This window comes from Typopeltis vanoorti, chromosome 4, assembly GCF_054136105.1.
Source record: "Typopeltis vanoorti isolate ZY-2024b chromosome 4, IOZ_Tvanoo_1.0, whole genome shotgun sequence".
NCBI lineage: Eukaryota > Metazoa > Arthropoda > Arachnida > Uropygi > Thelyphonidae > Typopeltis > Typopeltis vanoorti.
The window spans coordinates 163,026,455-163,049,200 of NC_143552.1; the positions used below are offsets into that span (position 1 = coordinate 163,026,455).

At 38.6% G+C, this 22,746-nt stretch overlaps 1 protein-coding gene across 1 annotated transcript in view; it reads right to left on the bottom strand.

Moving 5' to 3' along the window:
• LOC150107812 (transmembrane protein 134) overlaps window positions 1-14,218 on the bottom strand; it is a 135,537-nt gene extending 121,319 nt beyond the window's left edge. The window contains exon 1 of the mRNA XM_090391574.1: window positions 13,820-14,218. Within this exon, the coding sequence (XP_090247700.1) occupies window positions 13,820-14,017 (198 nt within the window). The 5' untranslated portion in view covers window positions 14,018-14,218. The remainder of the gene's footprint in view (window positions 1-13,819) is intronic.
• Window positions 14,219-22,746: the final 8,528 nt, after the last annotated feature.

Genomic DNA, 22,746 nt, shown 5'->3' on the forward strand with positions numbered 1-22,746 from the left:
TTGGAGGAAATAAGTGCATTAGAAATATCGATATCTGACTTTGTTACTATAGGAACGAGGAATGAATGTATGAAGACAAGTGTGTGATAGGAGAGAATGAAAAAAAGATATATATGAATGAGAAAATAATAGTTGATAGTGTGGAAGGTGTGAGTGACTGTGAAAGTTTAGGAGATGGTTTTGTTTGGGAGAGTGAATTTAGATTAAGAGTGACTGACCGATAAGATTAGGAGAATGGAAGAGATAAATGCAAGGCGAATCAGAGTAGGAGAGAGAGAATTTAGGGAGTATGAGTGAGAGGTATGGGGGTGCTAGAAGAGGAGAGAATGGAAACAGTAGAAGAGAGGGAATGAGAGAGAGGAATGCTAGCAGGCGAGAGGATGGAAACAGTAGGAGAGACAGAATGAGAGAGAGATATGGAAGTGCTAGAAGAGGAGAGAATGGAAACGGTAGGAGAGATGGAATGAGAGAGAGGTATGCCAGAAGACGAGAGGATGGAAACAGTAGGAGAGACAGAATGAGAGAGAGGTATGGGAATGCTAGAAGACGAGAGGATGAAAACAGTAGGAGAGACAGAATGAGAGAGGGATATGGAAGTGCTAGAAGTGGAGAAAATGGAAACAGTAAGAGAGAGGGAATGAGAGAGATGTATGGGAGTGCTAGAAGAGGAGAGAATGGAAACAGTAGGAGAGAGAGGTATGGGAATGCTAGAAGAGAGAATAGCAGTAGAGGAGAGGGAATGAGAGAGACCTATGGGAATGAAAGAAGAGGAGAGAATGGTAACAATAGGAGAGGGGGAATGGTAAGAGGTATAATGTATGGCGACTCAATGATCCGTGGTGTTCAAGATAGGATGCGTGAGGAGTGTTTGCCAGGAGGAACAATAGAAAGGGTGGCTATGGCAATCAAGAGAGGTGAAAGGGTGGATGAGATGATTGTGATTGTAGGAACGAATGACTTGAGTGGTAACGTAAGTCAGGCAGCGAAAGATATGAGATTTTTGCTTGAGACTGTATGAAAGAAGACAGAGAGAGGAAAAATAGTGTGCGTGTTGCCTAGGTATGATAATGATGAGCTGAGCAGAAGAGCAGTGATATTGAATGGCATAATAGCGAGAATGTGTGACAAGAGAGGACTGGGTATATGTGGATGCTTGGAGTGCGTTTGAGGAAAGAGAGGAATTGTATGCGAGAGACCATTTACATTTGAATGAGGAAGGACTTAGGCATCTGGAGAGATTGCTGTTCTGAAAGAGTCAGTGTGTCCCAGGGAGGATGATAGCAGGGGTGGCCTCTTGTGGGAATGGATACTTGGGAGAAGGGAGACGATGTCAGGTAACACTGACCCAGTGGAGTCTAGAAGGGATAATGCTGGGTATAGAAACATTGGCATTTATATGCTTTATACTAATGCCAGGAGTATCCGAAATAAGGGAGAGGAATTGTTGGTGCAGATAGCATCAGCCTGGCCAAAAATTATTGGGATCACTGAGACGTGGTTGACAGAAGAGGATATAACAACAGGAATAGAAGTCGCTGGGTATAGCATTTTTCGTCAGGATAGGAGGGAAAAGTGTGGTGGTGGTGGGGTACTGCTTATGATAAGTGATGACCTATGTCCTCTAAGAGTGGAGGCTTTGGAAGGAAGTGAGACAAATGATTTTGAGAGCGTATGGTGTTAGGTAGAGGTAGGCAAGACAGGATATTTAGTGGGGTGTTGCTACAGACCCAGGAGCACAGAGGATGGGGACCAGGAGATGTTTAGACAGCTAAGTTTGGCAAGTGCAAGAAGAATGATTGTTATGGGAGATTTTAACTACAGTAGTATAAATTGGAGAGAGGAAGATGCATGTAGCAATAGGGGAATGGAATTTCTAGAATTCTTGAGGGACAAATGTCTTAGGCAAAATGTAACAGAGGGAACAAGAGGTTCAAGAGTTTTGGATTTGATTATAGCATCAGAAGAGTTGATAATAACTGAGTTGACATCTCTCCCACCAGTTGGAGAGAGTGACCATATGGTTTTGACTTGGAAAATGCAGGAGTATCAAAGAGACGGGAACTTATGTGGAATTATAATGCAGGTGATTATAACAGTCTTACATGTCAACTTCGGTTTCATGGAGGGAGGAATTGGAAGGCCAGGATATCATTAGTGCGTGGGAAATTGTGAAAGAATATTTGTTAGCAGCAATGGTAAGTTGTATACCACGAGTGAAGAAGAGGACGTAATTTGGAGTAAAGTGGATGACAAACAATATTAAACAGGAATTGCATGCGAAAAAGAGGCTATGGAAGAGATATAAGGAGACAGGTGAGGATCAGATGCATGAAGAATATATATATAAGACACAGGCCAGGAGAGTGACTAGTATGGAAAGGAAGGCAAAACTGGAATATGACTAGAGATTCGTCCTACGATCCAAAGGAAATTGTAGGGAATTTTTTTAGCTATGTGGTCAGTAGGAGGAGAAATGATTGCGGAAGAATGATATCGCGGGATAAAAATGGGAATAGAGTGACTGATGCAGAGGACATAGTGGAATTGTTCAATGAACACTTTATTGGAGTATTTCATCCTAGAGGAGTCAGTTTTAATGCTAGAGGGATAGGGCTGGTTTGAGGTTTAGAGGTACAGGAGGAGAGTGTGTTTCAGATACTGAGTACTCTGAATGTCAGTAAAGCTGTGGGACTGGATGGTATTTCACCACAAGTTTTGAGAGAATGTGCTAGGGAACTGACAGTGCCTTTAACCTGGCTTTTCAATGAAAGTCTGGCTTCGGCAAAGGTGCCCAGGGAATGGCAGGAAGGTAAGATAGTGCCATTGCATAAGGGTGGTAACAAACTGGAAGTGTCTAATTATAGGCCAGTCTGTGTGTGTCATCAGTAGTTGTTAAGATCTTGGAGAAAGTAGTGATGGACCGTATACAGCATTGGGCAGATGAGGGTAATGTTATCTGTGAGAGTCAACATGGATTAATGAAAGGGCACTCTTGTTTTAGCAATATATAGCCTTTTATAATAAAGTTACAAGAACATTAGATGAGGGAAAGGCATATACTGCAATTTTCTTAGACTTAGCGAAGGCATTTGACAGGGTGCCACATGATAAGCTGATATTTAAGTTGAAGCATGGGTCTGGATGTCAGATTGGTCAACTGGATTCAGGATTGGCTGTCTGATAGGTATCAGAGGGTTACAAGCGGGATCCCACAGGACTCAGTACTAGGACCTATATTGTTTAACCTTTATATCAATGACACTGCCAGTGGATTGCAAGGGGATATTCAGTTGTTTGCGGATGATGCGAAGCTGGGAAGGATTATTAGTAATAGTGCAGATGTGGTAGCCCTGCAAGAGGATTTAAATAAGCTAGATAGATGGACAAATGAATGGGGGTGTCAGTTTAATGTAGCAAAATGTAAGGTCTTGAGGTTTGGGCAACATCAATGGGATGCTGCATACTCTATGGGAGGAGGAGTTATACTGGAGGAAGTAGGGGAAACAAGAGATCTGGGGTTGATGATTGATAGAAACCTGAAGTTTAGGGGACATATTGCAAAGGTGGTGAAGGTAACACAGAGGATTGCTGCAATTATGAGAAGGACACTGACCTGCAGAGATAAGAGGGTTATCATTACGTTGTATAAGTCTCTGATCAGACCACACTTGGACTATTGTTCTCAGATTTGGTCCCCAGGATTTGAAGGGGATAAATTAACTATGGAAAGGATACAAAGAGACGGATGACAAAGATGGTTTCAGGACTGTACAAGCATAGTTATGAGGATTAGCTGAGGGAATGTGGACTGCAAGAGTTTGGTGGATAGAAGGAGAGGTGATATGATTGAGACTTTTAAACTGTTGAGAGGTGGTTACAGGGTTGACACTGGGGAGTTCTTTCGCTTGGTTGAACAAGTGAAAGCGGGAAGGAGTGATGACAAGAGGCCATCCCTAGAAGTTACGAAAGGAAACTGTGAACAAGAGGGTGAGGAGTGGTTTCTTTGTGTGGAGGGTGGTTGAACCGTGGAATGCATTGCCTGATGGAGTGGTGGGAGCAAGAACGGTCAATGAGTTTAAGGAGTGGTATGATAGACTTTGTGTTTCTTAAGTACACAAAGTCCGTCAAGACCCATCGAGGTTTCCCCTCGATGGGTCTTGACGGACTTTGTGTACTTGGGGGGGACCTCCCACAATGAGTCTTTTGACTCCATGGAGGCCTGAATAAAATATTTAAATATTTAAGATGGTCAATGACATTAAATCAGATACATTATTGCCACTATCATTTATCCTCTATATGTGGCATTAAACATGATTTCGAAATTGGAGATATTAATCTCGGCTATTTACTTTCTGCAGATAATGTCATCATCATCAAATTCCTGATTTGTACTCTCAGAGAATGCATGATATGATAGTAACACAAAAAGTTACATCATTACTAACTTCTGATTAACAATTTTCTTCTAAATCAATACATTATCTGTCAAGACTCCAACATCATCTGATCTTAAATTTGTTTCTAAGACACTTTTTACTGTATTAATCCATGTATATCTTGGTCTTCCTCTGGTTCTTTGCCTGCCAAAGACTATATTTTTTTGTTAATCTTTCCTTTCACTTTGTATTTAAGTAACCATACTACCTAAGATTAGTTATGCTAACAATGGCAAATTCTTTCCTAATATCCTAATTTTTAATTTGATACTTCCATTGATGCTATCTGTTCACTCTCTTAATCTTTCTCAGAAATCTCATATCTGTGGTTTCCAGCCTTTGATCATGTCTTTTATTTCTAACCAAGCTCTCGGATCAATAAGTTAAAACTGGTTTGAAAACTGTCTTGTATTTGTAGTGTTTTGACTAATTTTTCTCTTATTCCATATAAAATGTTATCAGCTAACTTCCTACAATACCAGCTTTACTAATTCTGTTGTCTTTTGCCATATTTGTTAGGAACTGTACATAAATAACTTAAATGTTTTACTTGTTCTATAGGTTCTCCATTCAGGATACAGTTGATATTTTTAATGTGTTTATGCCTATTTTCATTGTGTTTGAAGTATAACATCATCTGCATAAAGTAAGGAACTGAGATTAACATCATCAATTATAATATCAAGTTTAATCCAATTTTTTTCCTTCATTATGCAATCAATACAGATATTGAATAAAAGTGAAGATAATGTATACCCTTGTTGCACACCTGATTTAATATCAAACCCATCTTCCTGTATCTCCAATTCTAATTACTGACTTACAACTCAAATAGAGACTGTACTGCTCTATATAATGCCTCATCTACACCATATCATTGTAATGTTTTGAACAGCTTTCCTCTTAGCCCACTGTAATATGCCTTTCCAAATCTACAAAACTTAAAATAAATCCTTGTTATGTTCCCAATATTTCTCAACTATTTGTCTTAAAGTGAAAATCTGATCTTGACAACCTCTATTTTGTCTGAATTCAGTTTTATCTTCACCAAGCTTTCCTTTCACAATTTTTCTTAGCCCTTTCTCAAGCATCATCATGCCTATCAAGGATTTAGGGCCTAGAGTGGCCTGTTCCGGCCTTAGAAATCATCATTGAATCTTTTAAGAGGGCGTCCTGGTTTTTTTTTTTTTTTCCCCTAATGGTTTGTAATATTAGGCATGTTTTGGTAATCTTTCTGTTTTCAGTCTTTCAACGTGTTTCATCCATTTGCGTTATATTTTTTAATTTTTTCTATTAAAAAAAATAAACCTGGTTTAATTCTTTCATAAGTATATTTCTCAAGTATATTTGCATAAATCATTACAAAAACACTCAGTAGTGAAATTCCTCTGTAATTCTCACATTTAATTTTATTTCCCTTTTTATAGATGGGTACTATGAGGGCTCTACTCCAATCATCTAGAACAGTCCGGCCTTAGTAGTCATCGTTGAATCTCTTAAGAGGACGTCCTGGTTTTCTTTTTCCTAATGGTTTGCAATTTTAGTCTTGTTTTGATAATCTTTCTGTTTTCAGTCTTTCAACGTGTTTTCTATCCATTTGTGTTTATATTTTTTAATTTTTTCTATTAAAAAAAATAAACCTGGTTTAATTCTTTCATAAGTATATTTCTCAAGTATGTTTGCATAATCATCACAAAAACACTCAGTAGTGAAATTCCTCTGTAATTCTCACATTTAATTTTATTTCCCTTTTTATAGATGGTACTATGAGGGCTCTACTCCAATCATCTAGAACAGTGGTTCCCAAACTTTTTCCACTTGTGTACTCCTTTTCAACCCATTTCTATAAATTGTATCCTTGTTTTTAAAAACTGACACTTTTGTTCAGTGCCTATAAACCCATTTCTATAAATTGTACCCTTGTTTTTAGAAACTGACACTTTTGTTCAGTGCCTATCTTAATGTAATTAAGATAGGCACTGAACAAAATTACTGATTATTTTTCGTGCACCTCTGAATGGCCCAGCACGTACTCCCGGGGATATGCGTACCACCAGTTGGGAACCGATAATCTAGAATATGCACCCCCCCCCCCCCAACGACCAGGCTTTCTGAATTATGAAGTACAGCTACTGTAAAACTTTCATACCTCCATATTTCAGCATTTTTTTATTTTTATAGTATTATCATTTGAGACCTCCAGAGAGACAAGGATTCATTGAGGGTGGCTATACATCACCCAAACCAGCTGTCATATCTTCACTCAAATTCATTCACACTAGATGCACTCACTACCTCTGAAGGCAAACTACTCCACTCACTACTCTATGAGAGAAAAACCTTGCTCTTTCTTGCCCTTTCTTAACTGCAAACAAACTTAACTTCCATGGATGCCCCATGTTCTCTTCCCACCTTAGATATAATGAAAAATTTCATATAACATAACATTTATACATTCAGAAGTTTATAGACATCTATCATATTACCCCCTCTTTCTCCTGTTTACAAGAGTCTATAATCCACAACATCTATCCTCATAATTGAAATCCCATAATCATAATCTCAATATAATCTTTACCAACTTCTGGTTGAAGATCATCCACTTCAGCTGCCTTTCCACATTTCAGGTTTTTGATGGCTTTTCTACCACAGGTATTGATACATACTCCAGATTACATTCTTCTTGAATGTTTTCTACTACTGTGGTAGAAAACCAGTGGCAACACAGTGGTAAAAAATATTTTTTCAATGTAATTACTCAAGACATACAATATCTTCATGTTTTCATGTCATCTGTACTGTCTCCAATTCCTTTCACAATACTCTTTCATCTATTTCTAAGCTTTTTCACAGCCTCCAGAATATTTTGCCACCGTCTTGATATTTATTTTCTATGTTCTTACCAAAGTCTTCCCATGGATTTAGTTCAGCTAGTTTTACACAGGACTTCGCATGCTTACATTTTCATCTGTATTTTCAATGAGCACAAACTGACTTACTTGCCAGTAACTTTTGATATACTTTATTCTTTTCCTTGACTGCCTCTTTATCTTCCCAAGTCCACCATGCTGTGATTATGTTATACTCCTGAAAATCCAGTACAAGTCTACTTGATGTCCTAAATTGTATAACTACTGTAATGAATTTGGTATGAAAGTAAGCAATAGAAGACTATGAAATTAGGTAGGAACTGAAAACATCAACAGTATCCTGAATAGAGAATGCGTAGAACAAATAAAACATTTCGCTGTTTAGGCACAATTTTTAACCAAGATATGACAGTACTACATCAAAAAAAAAAAAAGAAAAAAAAAGAAAGCATATAGAATAAGATGAAAGCTTAAAAATGGAGAAAAGGGCACCAAAAAAGCAATCAAAGGTTATTTAGGCAATATAAAAACTTCTCAGAATATTATGTGAGAACTTATGCAGCATGTACTGAATCAACACGTGGGACTCAAGTGTTAGATTTAATATCTCATACAGTGATAATAACAGATGTCACCACGATGCAACCAACTGGTGAGAGTGATCAAGTGGTTTTTACATGAGTGGCTAGGCAGGTATAAGCTTCATGGAATAGGATTGATTTTGATTTGATTTTTTTTTAATAGTGCAAAGACATCAAAAGGTCACGTTGCACCAGGGCACAGCAGTACATATGGTAATTAGTTAGTAGGACAATCACAAACATCCATGCCCTTGGTGGGATTCGAACCCACAGCCATTTGGCTGGAGAGCAGATATATGCTAACCATGCAGCCAACCAGGTTGGCCATGGAATAGGAGAGATGTGTGGAGTTAGAGAGTAAGGACTATGATAAATTAAGTAAACAGATTGGTGATGTGCAATGGCTTGATCAGTTGAAGGGGAGAGAAATCAGAAGTACATGGGACTTGGTCCAGAATTATTTCCTTACAGCAAAGTTAGATTGTATTCCTAAGGTTAAGTTGATAAATAAAGTAGTGGTGAATCATGGAATTATGCAGCAGCTTTTGAGAAAGAGGATGTTATAGAGAGGACTATAAAGAACAGGGTACCTTCAGCAACATGAGAAATATAAGGTGCAGGCAAGGAATGTGATGAGGACAGGGAGAAAAGAGAAACTGACAAATCCCAGCTAGTAGAAGGAAAGGTGAATATAAAAGATGGACTTTGGTTGCTAGAGATGAAACATGAGTCAACTGCTGAAGATATAGTGAAAATGTTCAATGAGTATTTCATCAAGAATGGGAAGCATTTAGCATATTGGGTAACCATGATGTTAATAAGGCTGTGGAACTGGATGGGATATTACCACATATATTATGGGTTATGTTCAATTCTTCAACTCTTTTCCCTCCTAGGAAAATTTGTTTCTATACAATAAAATATCCTGAAAAAATCATCAATAAAATGATGTACACTGTCACAACAATCACCTAATCACCTTTATCATTCACTGTTTTTTCCAACAATTTCTATTCTATTATCAACATTTTGATTGGCTCACAATCAAAAAAATATTCCTATTATCCTATCCCTCCAAATTTTTTCATTTACAACTAATTGCCTGTAGTGCTTCCAAAACTAATGTTTTGAAGGCACTACAGGCAATTAGTTGTAATACCCATTGCCACCAAAGGAGGCAAGCTAGCCTCAATAGGTGCCGGTCAAAAGCCCGGATAAATGGCGAAGGTTGATGTCAGAAAGGGCATCCGGTCGTAAAACTTCACTGCCAGCTCTAGCTAGGTTATGAGTCAAAGAGAAAATGATATAAGGGCTAGGGCATACCCCTCAAGCGATGCGCAGCCACATTGCCCTACAGTTGCGAGAAGTGGACGAGGGCTACCACATCAAGGGAGGGTGCGGTTAAAGAAGCGAGCCCAGCAGGTGGAGGATGTTGCGAGTGGGAACACTGAATGTTGGATGCATGACTGGAACGGGAAGAGAGGTGGCAGGCATGATGAGGAAGAGGAAGTTGGACATTTTGTGTCTGCTGGTGACAAGGTGGAAGGGGGGAAAGGCAAAGGAACTGGGAGATGGATATAAATTGTTCTACTCTGGAGCGAATAACAAGGGAAGAAATGGTGTAGGAATTGTGGTGTGTGGCAGAATGAAGGGCAAAGTACTGGAAGTGGGTAGAAGGAACGACATGATCATGCGAATGAAACTGGGTCTTGGAGAAGAGCGGGTGGTCGTATTATGTGCATATGTCCCGCAAGTTGGCTGTACAGCAGAGGAGAAAGATGGATTCTGGAACGTGTTTGATGAAGAAATGAGGGAACTGGAAGAAAAAGAGATGTGATTGTCATAGGAGACTTGAACGGACACATAGAGAGACAGAATAGAGACTGTGAAAGGGTGCATGGTGGCCATGGAGTGGGAATGATGAACCAGGAAGGAGAGAGGGTTGTGGACTTTGCAGTAGCATTTGATCTGGCAATTGTGAACTCATTTTTCTACAAGAGGGAAGAACATTTGATAACATTTAGGAGTGGTAACAACAGTTCACAAATTGACTAGAAGAAAACATCTTAAGGTTGTGACAAATTGTAAAGTAATTCCAACAGATCAAGTAGCACAGCAACATCGACTGCTGTGCACAGACTTTAAAATAAGATCGAATAAGAACCTCTGGAAGCCATGGGATAAAGACAATTAAGTGGTTTCGGTTAAAAGAAGAGAGTGTGAGGAATCATTTTAGGGAGAGGGTGTTAGAGAGGATTTCAGATGGACTGGAAAGTGTACAAGATTGGTGGAAACATAATTCAAAAGTAATCCTGAGCTGTGCAATCGAGGTGCTTGGTGAGACATCCGGAAACATTAGAGAGCAGGAGGGTTGGTGATGGAATAATAATGTACAAGTGGCAGTGACAGCTAAGAGGAAGACAAAGCAGAAGTGGGATGAGTCAAGAGTGGAAGAGGACAGAGAGGTGTACAGAGAGAGAAAGCAAGAAGCAAAGAGAGTGGCACAGGCCATGGCATATCAAGATCTGTATGATCAATTAGAAACAAAGGAAGGACAGAGAAAAATTTACCAACTGGCGAAATGTAGAAATAAAGCAGCAAAGGAAATCTTACATGTGAGGCAGATCAAAGACACTGAAGGAAGAGTATTATGGAGGAATGTGGACATAAGAAACAGATGGAGAATATACTTTGAGGGACTTTTGAATGAGGAAAATGCAAGGACTCACAGAGAAGATGGGCAGCCTTCTGAGGGGATGGTGCAGAAAATCAGTAGAGTGGAAGTGACGGAGGCCATGAAGAGGATGAGGAATGGAAAATCGGTGGGCCCCGACAGGATTCCAGTGGAGGCATGGAAGGCACTGGGGGAAGAGGGAATTGACCTGCTGTGGGACCTGTTCATGAAAGTTTGCCAACAGGAAAATATACCCGAGGAATGGAGGGAGAGTACTCTTGTCCCCATCTACAAGGGTAAAGGGGATGCCCAAGACTGTAAATATTACAGAGGAATAAAGTTGATGTCCCACGCAATGAAAATCCTAGAAAGGGTTTTTGATGGAAGATTGAGTTGGGTTATGGCAGATCATGGAAAAGTTTCGAGAGAAACAACGGGAGCAACATCTGACATTTATTATCTGGAGAAAGCATACGATAGAGCGCCAAGGCAAGAAGTCTGGAGGTGTCTGAGGGAGAAGAAGGTTCCGGAGAAATATGTCAGGTTGGTGCGGGAGATGTACAGAAATGTGAAGACAAGTGCTCGGAGCTGTCTGGGACAGACAGAAAGTTTTCAAGTAACAGTTAGCTTGCATCAAGGGTCAGCATTAAGTCCGTTTCTGTTTAACATTGTGATGGAGGTGGTGACGGAGGAGGTGAGAGAAGATGCACCTTGGACAATGTTGTATGCAGATGACATCTTGCTGTGTCTAGATTCAAGAGAAGAAGCGGGTACTAAACTGGAATGATGGAGAAAAGTACTGGAAGAGAGAGGTATGAGACTGAGCAGAAGTAAGACAGAGTATATGTGTTGCACAGTGGGCGGCAGTCAGGAGACAGATCTGGAGCTGGAAGGAAATGTCATCAGGAAGGTGAGGGACTTTAGATACTTAGGTTCAACAGTGGAAGAAGATGGAGGAGCTGAGAAAGAGGTGGGATGCAGGATACAAGCAGGTTGGAGGAACTGGAGAGAGAGAGATGGCTGGAGTGTTATGCAATAAGAGGGTGCACTACTGTCCTATAGATTAAAAATCTATAGGACAGTAGTGAGGCCAGCTATGGCATATGCTATAGAAACTGTGGCCCTGAGGAAAAATAACATCAGCAGGATGGAAGGCAGAGATGAGAATGCTTAGGTTGATTTGCGGTGTGACCAGAAGGGATCGTCTGAGAAATGACTATCTGAGGGGAACAGTGAAAGTTACAAACGTAGGAGCAAAGTTACAGGAGGCAAGGTTGAGATGGTTTGGTCATGTGATGAGGAGGGAGGACGAATATGTGGGAAGAAGGGTCATGCAGATGGATGTGCAAGGAAGGAGGAAGTGTGGCGGCCAAAGAAGAGATGGAGGGGACTGGTAGAAGAGGACTTCAGGATGAAGAACTTGGATGTGGTGACAGCCCAAGACAAGAGGATGTGGAGGAGACTCATCATCAACAGTGACCCCACTTAAGTGGGAGAAGCTGCAGAAGAAGAAGATTCCCATTGAGGGACAAATAGAGATCGATGTTTTATGTTAACATAAGCTCTCTCCTCAACACTCAGGATGTTTGAGCAATGAGGAGGAATGAAAAGTGTTAACATCAGCAAAACTATGTATGGATAGTGAAAAAAGGTTGTTTATGTATATGAGGAAGAGGGTGGATGATTCTTTGAGTGGGTGTGCATACACAATCATGTTCTTGTGGTTGTAAAAAAAGCCTTGTGATAAAGACTAATTAAGATAAATACTGACATAATAATTACATCTGCATAATTATTATTCAAGGTGATGGCTTCTCTCCATTAATCTCTGCGCTGGTCTTGACATGTATAATAATTATACGTCCATAATTACATGGATGTGAAGTGTCTAATTAAGTCAATATAACCTTGGGATATTACAGAAATAATATAAATACTCCTCCTATCCTTCTCATTCATCCTAGGACAGATGAGAAGGATAGGAGGAGTAGACAACTGTAGACTTTACACAAACTTCTCACAAAAACACTATTCATCCTGATCCCAATTTAACAGTCAAGGGAAGTCTAAGCACAGTCATGGAGGTAAGTCGCCAAGACTGAATGGTCTTGGAGATATATTCTACTTACCTAAAGAATCAAACTTTTTCAAAAATAATAACAAATAACAGGAAATGGTTCACCTGTAGAACAAAACTGCAAACATTAAGTGAAAAAACAGAATATTCCACTAGCAGAGTCCTAGCACAAAACTCTTGCACTTAATACAAATATATCGAGTGATAAAGTATAAACAAAATGTATCACTTTTTAGGAAGATAAACATATTTTGCAAAGCAAACCCACTAAGTTAAAATTTAATGAATAGTTTACTTGGTCAAGTGGGTAGCACCTCTGCTTGTTATGAACATGAACCCCACTCTATCATGAATGTTTGTGGCCATCTTTAAGCAACATGCAATTTTCAGCACCTTACAAGTAACATCTGAACTCGAAAATAGAAAGAAAACTGGTTTGGTCTTTTAATTAAGATACCAATTCATCAAACCAGTAAACTAAACAGATGACACTAAAGTGCTATAAAGTTTCTAATTTGATCGTTGGAGATTTAAAACAAAAATCAAATAAGTGTTAAGGTTGTGCCTAATTTGCTATAAGTCAATCAAGTGATGTGAAAGGGGGAAGAGAGAACTACAGCCTAAAGGGAAAGTGTTTAGCTATGTACTAGTTTGGTTATTTTTAATTAGATGCATTATACATTCTTCCGAAGAGTTCGAAATATTTCTGTGTTCACCAGTATGAGTTCTTATGAATTACCAAATCGTTTATTTTTAAACAAACCATTTGATAACCAAGAAATGATGTGAAATGTTCTGTCAGGTATATTAAAATACGTACATTGATCGGCCATATGAGAGGAACAATTTTTTTCTAAACCTCTAGACGTTTAGAAAAGTGCGGAAAGCCGCGATCGCAGGGAGAGTTAATATTTTATAATGAATCTTGTGATTCTATATAGTTCAGACAGAAACTATAATAGCAATTATGCAATCAAGTGGGATCGTAAGAGCACATGGTGCAGACGCACTTACTTAATCTTGCGGGCACTTCATAATTTAAAATTTCCCCAACCTCCCATTATATATACATCTATATAACTAGTCATATATACACATCAAGTATCTCGTGAATCATGTCATCTGCGACCACCACACATTTTATTCCTCTGCTTTAACACCCGCAATAAACAACTTACATCGTCCGTTATTTTCAGTCTATTAATTCGACGATCTTTTCCTGGATCATCAATTCTGACAATAACATCTTCAACTGCTGTTCCAGTTCGTTTAGGTTTTAAAGGTGTACTTTCCGTAGTAGTTCCATAGGTTCTAATTGTATCATCTTCTTCTGTATCAAAAGCATCATCTATTGTAAAATTAGTCTTTCCAGCCATTACTCATAAACACAACATATTACACTCATGAACAGGTTACGAATGCGACTTCAACTATAAACATTAGTTGTAATTCGTTGGGAACGAGATTAAAAGAACCAAATGCGCGAGCAACATTCAGCTGGCTCTGCTGTTAATTTAACAGTAATAATTAATTGTCTTATAGTTGCTAGAAGCGGTAATCAGAGATATCAAAATTCATGTCTAACAGCTGAGAACGCTTGTATCATCAGATTACTAGCCTATCCATAATATTACACTGGCCATCACCAGAGGTTTTTATGATGTGCTGCCACACAACCACGCACGCACATACACACACGAATAGCCTATCTTGAGAGTATATTTTCAGAAATCAGTAAACATTTCTGAGGAGAGAGCTAATAGAGGTTAGTAATTCTTAGACGTTACAAATCCAATTCATCACATTTAAAGACAAATTCTGAACTCTGAGTGTTAGAAATATGTACAAGAAGCTGAGAAAAGGAACGATCAACGAAACTTAAGCGAATTGAATAAAGAAAGCTATTTTTGTTCATTTCCTTAGAAGAAAGTGGACATAAACAGAGCGTGGTAAACTTTCTGATTCACAATATTTAACTACAAAAATAAATAAATAAATGAATCATAAACTTTGAACATTTAAAACAGGCTCATCAAAGTACATCAACATAACACATCACCTAATATCCAAAGGGGGTAAAAAAGACAACCTTAGCTAGGATTTATATTCCCTATTTGCTCACAAAAATGCCGAACGAATATTTATTAGCAGAAATAACTGCCACTTTCCTATCTCCAGAGGCTAACTTATTATGGTTTGAATCTGATTCTACACATACCGGCCATCATTGGCGCACCCGGGGAGAGGGCCAATGCCCCCCCCCCCCACCCCCAAAAAAAGAAAAAGGAAAAATACTAAAAAAATTTCAAAAAATCTTTTCCTAATTAAAATTAATTTTTTTAAAAATTTATGCTGTGTCGTGTCTTCTATTTCTATGCTACTTATGAATTAACGGTCACATAAGGTGGGAATACCCTAGAGCGCTCGGGAATCCTGGCCGCTGTGAACGCAAGGATAACGAAGTAGTACTTGGGCGCTACTTCGTTTGCTCGAGCCGAGCCAGAGGAGATCACGGGTATCATGTATTTGTGATCACTGCAGATGCTCAGTCACAGCTCGTATGCAATGCGTAGTGTCTATTCTCAAATCGTCTACTCAACTCGCCCCTCACCAAGGTTAAATCCTAAGTGCGCCACTGAATCAGAAAAACTGTTATTTTACGTACAGGTGTGCGACTATCAAGCCCGATCATCTTGACTTTCCAGCGCACAGTTCGACTAGATATGCGTCTGGAACAGCCTTTCATTAAATGCTTCAGTCAATTGCTTCTTGCAGGAAATTCTGATTGTCCATACACGCCTTCTCGGACGACAGCGATCTTGTTCCTAACAGACTGTCTTAGGACCACAGTTGCAAGCAATGAAGTTTTTTTTGTTTTGTTTTGTTTGCTGATTAAACATCCGGGATAGCTCACCTTTTGAAAAACCAGTCAGTTCTGCTGTTTTCAAAATCGTGGCTCCAGACAGACGGATATCCATAATAAGCCCTTTATCGAACTCTGAAAGATCCTTTGTTTTACCCTTCGATCAACAGTATTGACGATTACTTACCAGCAGTTTTCTTAAATAGTTATCTAAGACATGTAGTGGCACATGTGACCAAGTATTTTGCATATACCTTGAGAAAGTGACGTTTATTTACGTACATCTGCATAAAAGTTTCTAATTCACTGGCGGGTATGGGTACAACGAGCATTGAAAAAGCACCAAGCATTTCACTGAGTATTTTGGGAAGATAGGAGGTAGACAGGTAAAAATCACAAGGGATATTGTAAAAGTTGGAAAATAGCTCAGAAAGTGACTACATGTTTTAGGGCACATTAACAAGTACAAATAGGGAAGTAATTATGCTTCACTTTAAAAAAAATCAGCTAACGCCTTTTATTCCCCTATAGCGGGTAAACGAGACCATTTCAGCCCTATCTAATGTTTGGAGACTGAAGGGGGAGTTTAATCTCCACCGGTAGCCAATCAAAGATATCTGGCCAAACACTATCACTAATCATACACGGCACTGGTGAAGAGACGAGGCTGACATGTGCCGCCACGTCATGGTCCCTAATCCTAACCTTATTTTACTGTCTGAAAACAGTGTGGATTTTACGGTGAATTTTCTTGCGTTTACTGGAAGAAAAATTCAAGTTTCTGGGAGAAAAAGTCCCGCTTGCCCATGCTAGAGATCGAATAACTCAGGAACTGGTCGAAAAATAGTCTTAGAATAAGTTCCTCTAGTCTCACTTTAAGGCAATGATGCGGTGCGATTTGAATGTTATCCATAGATTTAGCCACCTGGTTTTCTTGAGGATGAGGAAGCAATGAGAACATGTCTATGGAATGCTCTCTGTGAGAATAGATTGAAGATGTGTGAGTTGAAAAGTTGTTGACAAGTAGAAAAGAGAAATGAGCTCAAAACTTATAGTTACTAAATGGATTCTATAAGATTGATAAAAAATAAAATTTTAAATATATAATAATAATAATAAGCAAAGGGCTGTGTAATCAGGTGGAAAAGACGTTTGCATCCCCAGCACTAGGCTGCCTTAAGGAAGACCGTTTAAAGATCTATTCTAGTTGCTGACTAGAGAAAATTTTCTAACGTTTTCTTTGATCCGTTCCAAGTTAATCGATCTTTATCATCCATCAAACTCATGAAGATCGATCGTATACCACAGTATTTCAGAAAATATTATATTGCGTTAGGTTAGAAACGGCTAGATGGCGACAACTGTCTACCTCTCCTCACCGGATGCTTTTTAAATTAGCGATAGTCTTTGGCAAGCTATCTCTGATTGGCTACAGTCAAGTTTGGCCTAAGGCTACAAAAAGTTACATAGGGTTAAAATTGCCTCGACAATTGATTATGAAATAAAATGCATTCTTCATCAACCTTTTGGTTTTGTTCACTGCTGGACGAAGGTCTTCCCCCCCCCCGTGGTGTTCCAGACCACTCGGTTTTCTGTCTCTCCCATCCATCTCACTCCTGAAATTTGTTCCAGTTCATCCCTGCACCTTCTTCTCGGTCTTCCTCTTTGTTTTTGTTCCATCCGGTTCTCCACTCTGTTGTTTTTCTAGTCCATCTGTCATCATTACATCAGGCAATATAATCAGTCCCTCTCCACTTAGCCTGTTTAATCTATTTTACAAATCCATGATCCTGATTGAGATCTTATCCAGGTATTGTCTTACTATCTCTTAATGTTATTTTTGGCATACTTCTCCCCATGTGATGTTGTTATGTTCTCAGCTTTTTGTTGAGGGCTTCTGTTAAAGTCGATGTTTCTCCCCTGTATGTTAGGACAGGAAGTATGCACTGGTCGATAGCTTTCCTTTTTAGATTCATAGGGATTCACTTCTGAATATGTCTCTCATTTTCCCATAAGCCATCGATCCAAGGCGAATTCTTCGTTCAATCTCTTTTTTTTTTTGGCAATCCTGAAAGGATAACAATTGGCCCAATTATACATATGAGGTAACTTGTTCTGTTTTATGGTTTTCAACTTTGCAGATCTTTGGTTTATGTATTTATTCATCATTATTTTTTTTCTATTTATTTTTAACCCAATTGCTCTGGACGCTTCATTCAGCTGATTTATCATTTCTTCCAGATCTTCAGAGTTATCTGCTTTTAGGACAACATCATCTGCAAATTTCAGATGATGCAGCCTATTTCCATTTATGCTTATTCTTCTTCTTTCTCAATCAAGACTTCTAAAGACTTCCTCTAGTGCAGCTGTAAATAATTTAGGAGATATGGTATCGCCTCGGATGCCGTTTTGTAGTGGAAACTTTTCCCTGCTTTTATACAATTTAATTACAAAAGTTGCATTATTGTAAATATGTTTTAGCGTTCAATATGCGGTTTCTCAGTTCACTGGGTTCCAAGAGCTTTAATGGTGCAGATGTTTTAACTGAATCGAATACCTTTTTGTAGTCTATATAGGCCATACATAAGGGTTTATTGTATTCAATGACTTTTCAATGAGCTGTCTTAATGTGTGAATATGGTTCAAAGTATTGTAATTCTTCCTAAATCCAGCTTGATCACAGGATTGCATTCTCTCAAGTTTAGATTTTATTCTATTATTATTATTATTATTATTATTATTATTATTATTATTATTATTATTATTATTATTATTATTATTATTGTTGTTGTTGTTGTTGTTGTTGTTGTTGTTCCGGGCAACTCCAAGGAGTCGACAGACTCATCGAGCGAGGCCCTAACATCATGTCAAGAACAACTAGTCGACATTCACACAGTATCTATCATACCTTGCCTTGAACTCATTCACGGTCGTAGCATCCACAACAGACTCTGGAAGCTTATTCCACTCATTCACTACTCTCCAAGTAAAAAACCTAGCTCTAACACCCTTGACAACCACGCTCTTGCCCAGCTTCCATTCATGGCCCCTAGTCCTCCCCCCACCAGTCATATTTTCAAAAATATCTTCTGGATCAATCTTATAGAAACCCTTCAGTAATTTGAATGTCTCAATCATATCATTACCCCCTTCTTCGCCTGTCGACCAATATCTGCAACCCACAAATCTTCAACCTAATTATCAACCTAAATATTCAACTTAATGTATTAATTTATAATAAAATTATAAATCAACCCTAATTTATAATTTTTGTGAAGACTTTATATATGGTGGGGGAGTAGACTTAGAGGTCTGTAGTTTTTAATTATTCCTTACTTCCCTTTTTAAAAATTAATGTTAGAAGTGAACTGTCCCAATTTTTTGGAAATTTTCTGTTTTAGGCATTTATTAAAGAGTTTAGTCAGCTGTTTGATGACAGGACTTCCTCCCAGTTTTAAGAAGTCTACCATAATTCCATCTTCTTCCGGAGCCTTTCCGTTCTTCATTTCCCACAGTGCCATTTCCACTTCACCTTGTAAGATCTCAAGGCAGTGGTGTAGCTAGAGCTTTTACCGCCTGGGGCGGTCCCTGAGTTTTCCGTCCTTCTCAATACACACCAAAATTATGACAAAAAAGTCAAAACAACGTAGGGAAAGAAATTAAAATACTATGTTTATTTTAGTTGTAAGTATAGTTGTTGAAAACTAATTATTAATTAAGGAATAAAATTACTAAGTTAACATAAATAGAAGAATCATCGAAAAATAAAATTGTGTCTCATGTCAAAAGTGCCTCCCGGGGTGGACCTCCCCCTCCGCACCCCCCATAGCTAAGCCACTTTCTCAATTGCATTGTATTCTTCCTCACTCGAGTTATCCATAGTTGATTCTTGGATGTCTCAGTCTTTGTCTTCACAGAGTTCAGTATAAAATTCCTGAATTCTTTTGATTATTGCATCTCTATTTTTTATAAGTTCACCATTTTTTCCTCTTGCAGCAGCGATTTCCTTTGTTCCAATTGATAATGTTCGTCTTAGGACTTTCATATTACTATTGTTTTCTATTGTTGCATTAACTTTCCTAGTATTATGCGATCTAATTTCATATTTCATCCTTTGATTTCCGAATATTCTATTTTATGTCTCATTCAAATCTCTTTTCATATCTCTTCTTTTCTTCATTAAATCTTAGTATTTTCTCTCTTTGGTGCCGTTTTACACCTTCTATTTCTAGTGCACAATTCAAGAGAGATTTTGTTAAGATTTCATTAGCATCATCGATGGAAGTAGCTGTGTTTAACTTTTTAGTTCATTTTTGAGTGATTATAACAGCTTTTATTGTGGTAGAAGTTTTGTAGATTCACTAAATTGGACTTTTTTCTTATGAGCTTATTCCGTTCGCACCTTTTGATGATCCATACTTTTGCCCTTACTAGTTTGTGGTCACTTCCTATATTGAATCTATTAATTAAGCACTTCGGCATTATTTATTATATATCTTCTGTTTGAGAGGATGAAATCCTATTTCAATAGGTTTATCCATTTGGGCTTCTCCAAGTCCATTTTCGATTGATTTCTTCTTGAAAATGCTGCTAATAATAAAGAGGTTATTTAATTTGCAGAAGAAAATCCAATTTTACTGATGGAGTTCAGATGGCCACCTTTGCTTCCAATCTTGGCATTATAGTCGCCCATTATAATTATGTAGAATTCTTTAGAATTATTTAATGTGGATTCTAATGTTTCATAGAAATCATCTATCTCTTCATCTGGATGGTCCATGGTTGGGGAATATATTTGTATAATTTTCAGTTGGTATCTTTTACTTACGAAGAGACTTAGTTCAGCTGTTCTTGATTTTATTTTATTAACAAACAGGAAATTGTCCATGAGTGTTTTATTTATTAGGACTCCTACACCACCAGTTGAGTTTATTTCACATTAACAGTGGTAGAGTAGATGTCCATCTTTTAATTGCATAAGAGTTTCTTCTTTCCTTCTTATCTCTGATAGGCCCACAAACTCCCATTTTATATGGGACTTTGTTGGCCTATCAGAGATAAGAAGCTGTGATAGGAACTGATAAAGGAATTCCTTCATCAGTTCTTCCAATCTATTATAATCCCGTAGAGAACTGCAGTTATATGTTCCTACTAATATCCTTCTATTATTGAGCACTGTAGATGGTCTCATTGTAGATAATGGAGAATGTAGCGTATTTTTAGACCTAGACCCTCTGCCTAAATCCAGGATGAGTTCCTTTTTATGCTGGGCGAACGACGAGCCAGTACGTAATTTTCCCACTGGATTCATCATTTAAATTGTCCTCATGGGGAGGTATTTGGCTTTATAGCACCACGCTGGCCACACGGGTTGGTGCCTCACAATAGTGCATAAGACGAAATGACACAGCAAAATAGGAAAGATTCACCCCTAGCCCTCGAATACTCTAATAGCATTGGGGAGGGGGGGGGGAACAAGAAGAGAAGAAAGAAGCAAGGAAGGAAGAGGAGGAACCAGTCTACAAATACTATAACATATTATTGCGGGTTTTTCATCCTGCATACAAACAAATCGGCTCTTCAGAACACACGCAATTTACAGACATAGAATACTAGTTGTAGTGGTGGAGGTGGGCAGTAGATGGCGCGTTGATGGAGATGATTCGTAGTAGAGGTTCGGTGTAGTGGTTGAGACAGTTGTATCAGTTGAGACAGTTGTAGGTGTCCTCCCGCGATGAGTCTTCGGACTTCTTGGAGGTGTCATGAATAATAATAAAAATAATAATAATATGTATATTACATGAAGTAAGGCATGGTCCAGCATCAGGTACCTGGAGTTTGCCACGCCCGTACCCACTAAAGTGAGACCCCGAGAAAAAATGCATTACTGGATTAAATTATTATTATTACTTTATTCACATAATTGATACACAGTCAAAACAAGATATCATTAACAACAATTTTACTGGCGATACAGAACAATTTAGATTCCACCCAAGAATCTAAGAATAGTCTCTCAGGTAGCGTCGTAAAATATTGTTATTATTAATATTCATGACACCCCCAAGGGGTCTGAAGACTCACGGCAGGATGACACCCGTACAATTCTCCGTTACCTCTACTACAAATCACCTACATCAACGCCATTTATTGCCCACAACCACCATCATCACCACTAGTATTTTTTGTCTGTAAATTGCGTGTGTTCTGAAGGGCCGATTTGTCTGTATGCGGGATGAACAACCCGAGTTTCCTGGAGAAAAAACCCTGCTACCTCCATATGAGATCGGCTAACTCACCTTCAATTGAAAAAGTCCATATAAAGATTTCTCCCGTCATGACGAAAATCGAACTTAGGCCTTTTCCGTCTTCAACCTTCAACGTTCAACGTACCGTCGTTCTTCGAATTGCTCTACGTAGGCAATAAAAATCACCAAGCAGAGCCGCTCATATTCCAGGAAAGGGCGTCCACCGACAAGGCCCCACACTGGTCACGCAGGAAAATACCCTCCCAGGAGAGTATTTTCAAAATGCTCTCTCAAGCAAACCCCTCGAAATCTACGCCCCCCTTCACCGGCAGCACAATTCCAGAAGAAACCTGAGCGAGTGAAACTCTGGAAACCCTGCGTCCATTTTAGTAGACTCTTACAACATGCATGGGTTACAGTCAAGCATGGACTGTTCCAAGTAATGTTGTTTTTTGCAGAGCATATGGGGTTACTTCGTTGATGATTAATTGCTGTAAATAGTTGGACAGCCTCTTTGAAATCTCACCGATAACTATCGGGATGACTTTGATGTGTTTAAGCCACAGCCGCCCAAATTCGATTGCCAGATCTCGATATTTGGTAAATTTTTTTTTGGTTCTTTGTTATTGATGTTGCTATCACTAGGTACTGCGATATCAATAATACACGCCTGTCGATGTTCGATAATTGTGATGTCAGGTCTATTGTGTTCCAAATGCCGATGAGTTTGTATTCAAAAGTCCCAGAGAATTTTTGCTGTTTCGTTTCCCAATACTGTCTCTATTTTAAGCTGCCACCAGTTATCAGAAGTAGGAAAGCCATATTTTTTGCATACATGACAATGAATTATTTCGGCCACTTGATCATGACGGTATTTATAATCAGTTTGAATTATCTTGGTGCAGCACTGAGTAGATGTTCTAGTCTCATCTTTCTGATCGCATAATCTGGATTTGCTGTTATTATTGTTAAAAATTTTTGCTTTGATTGCATT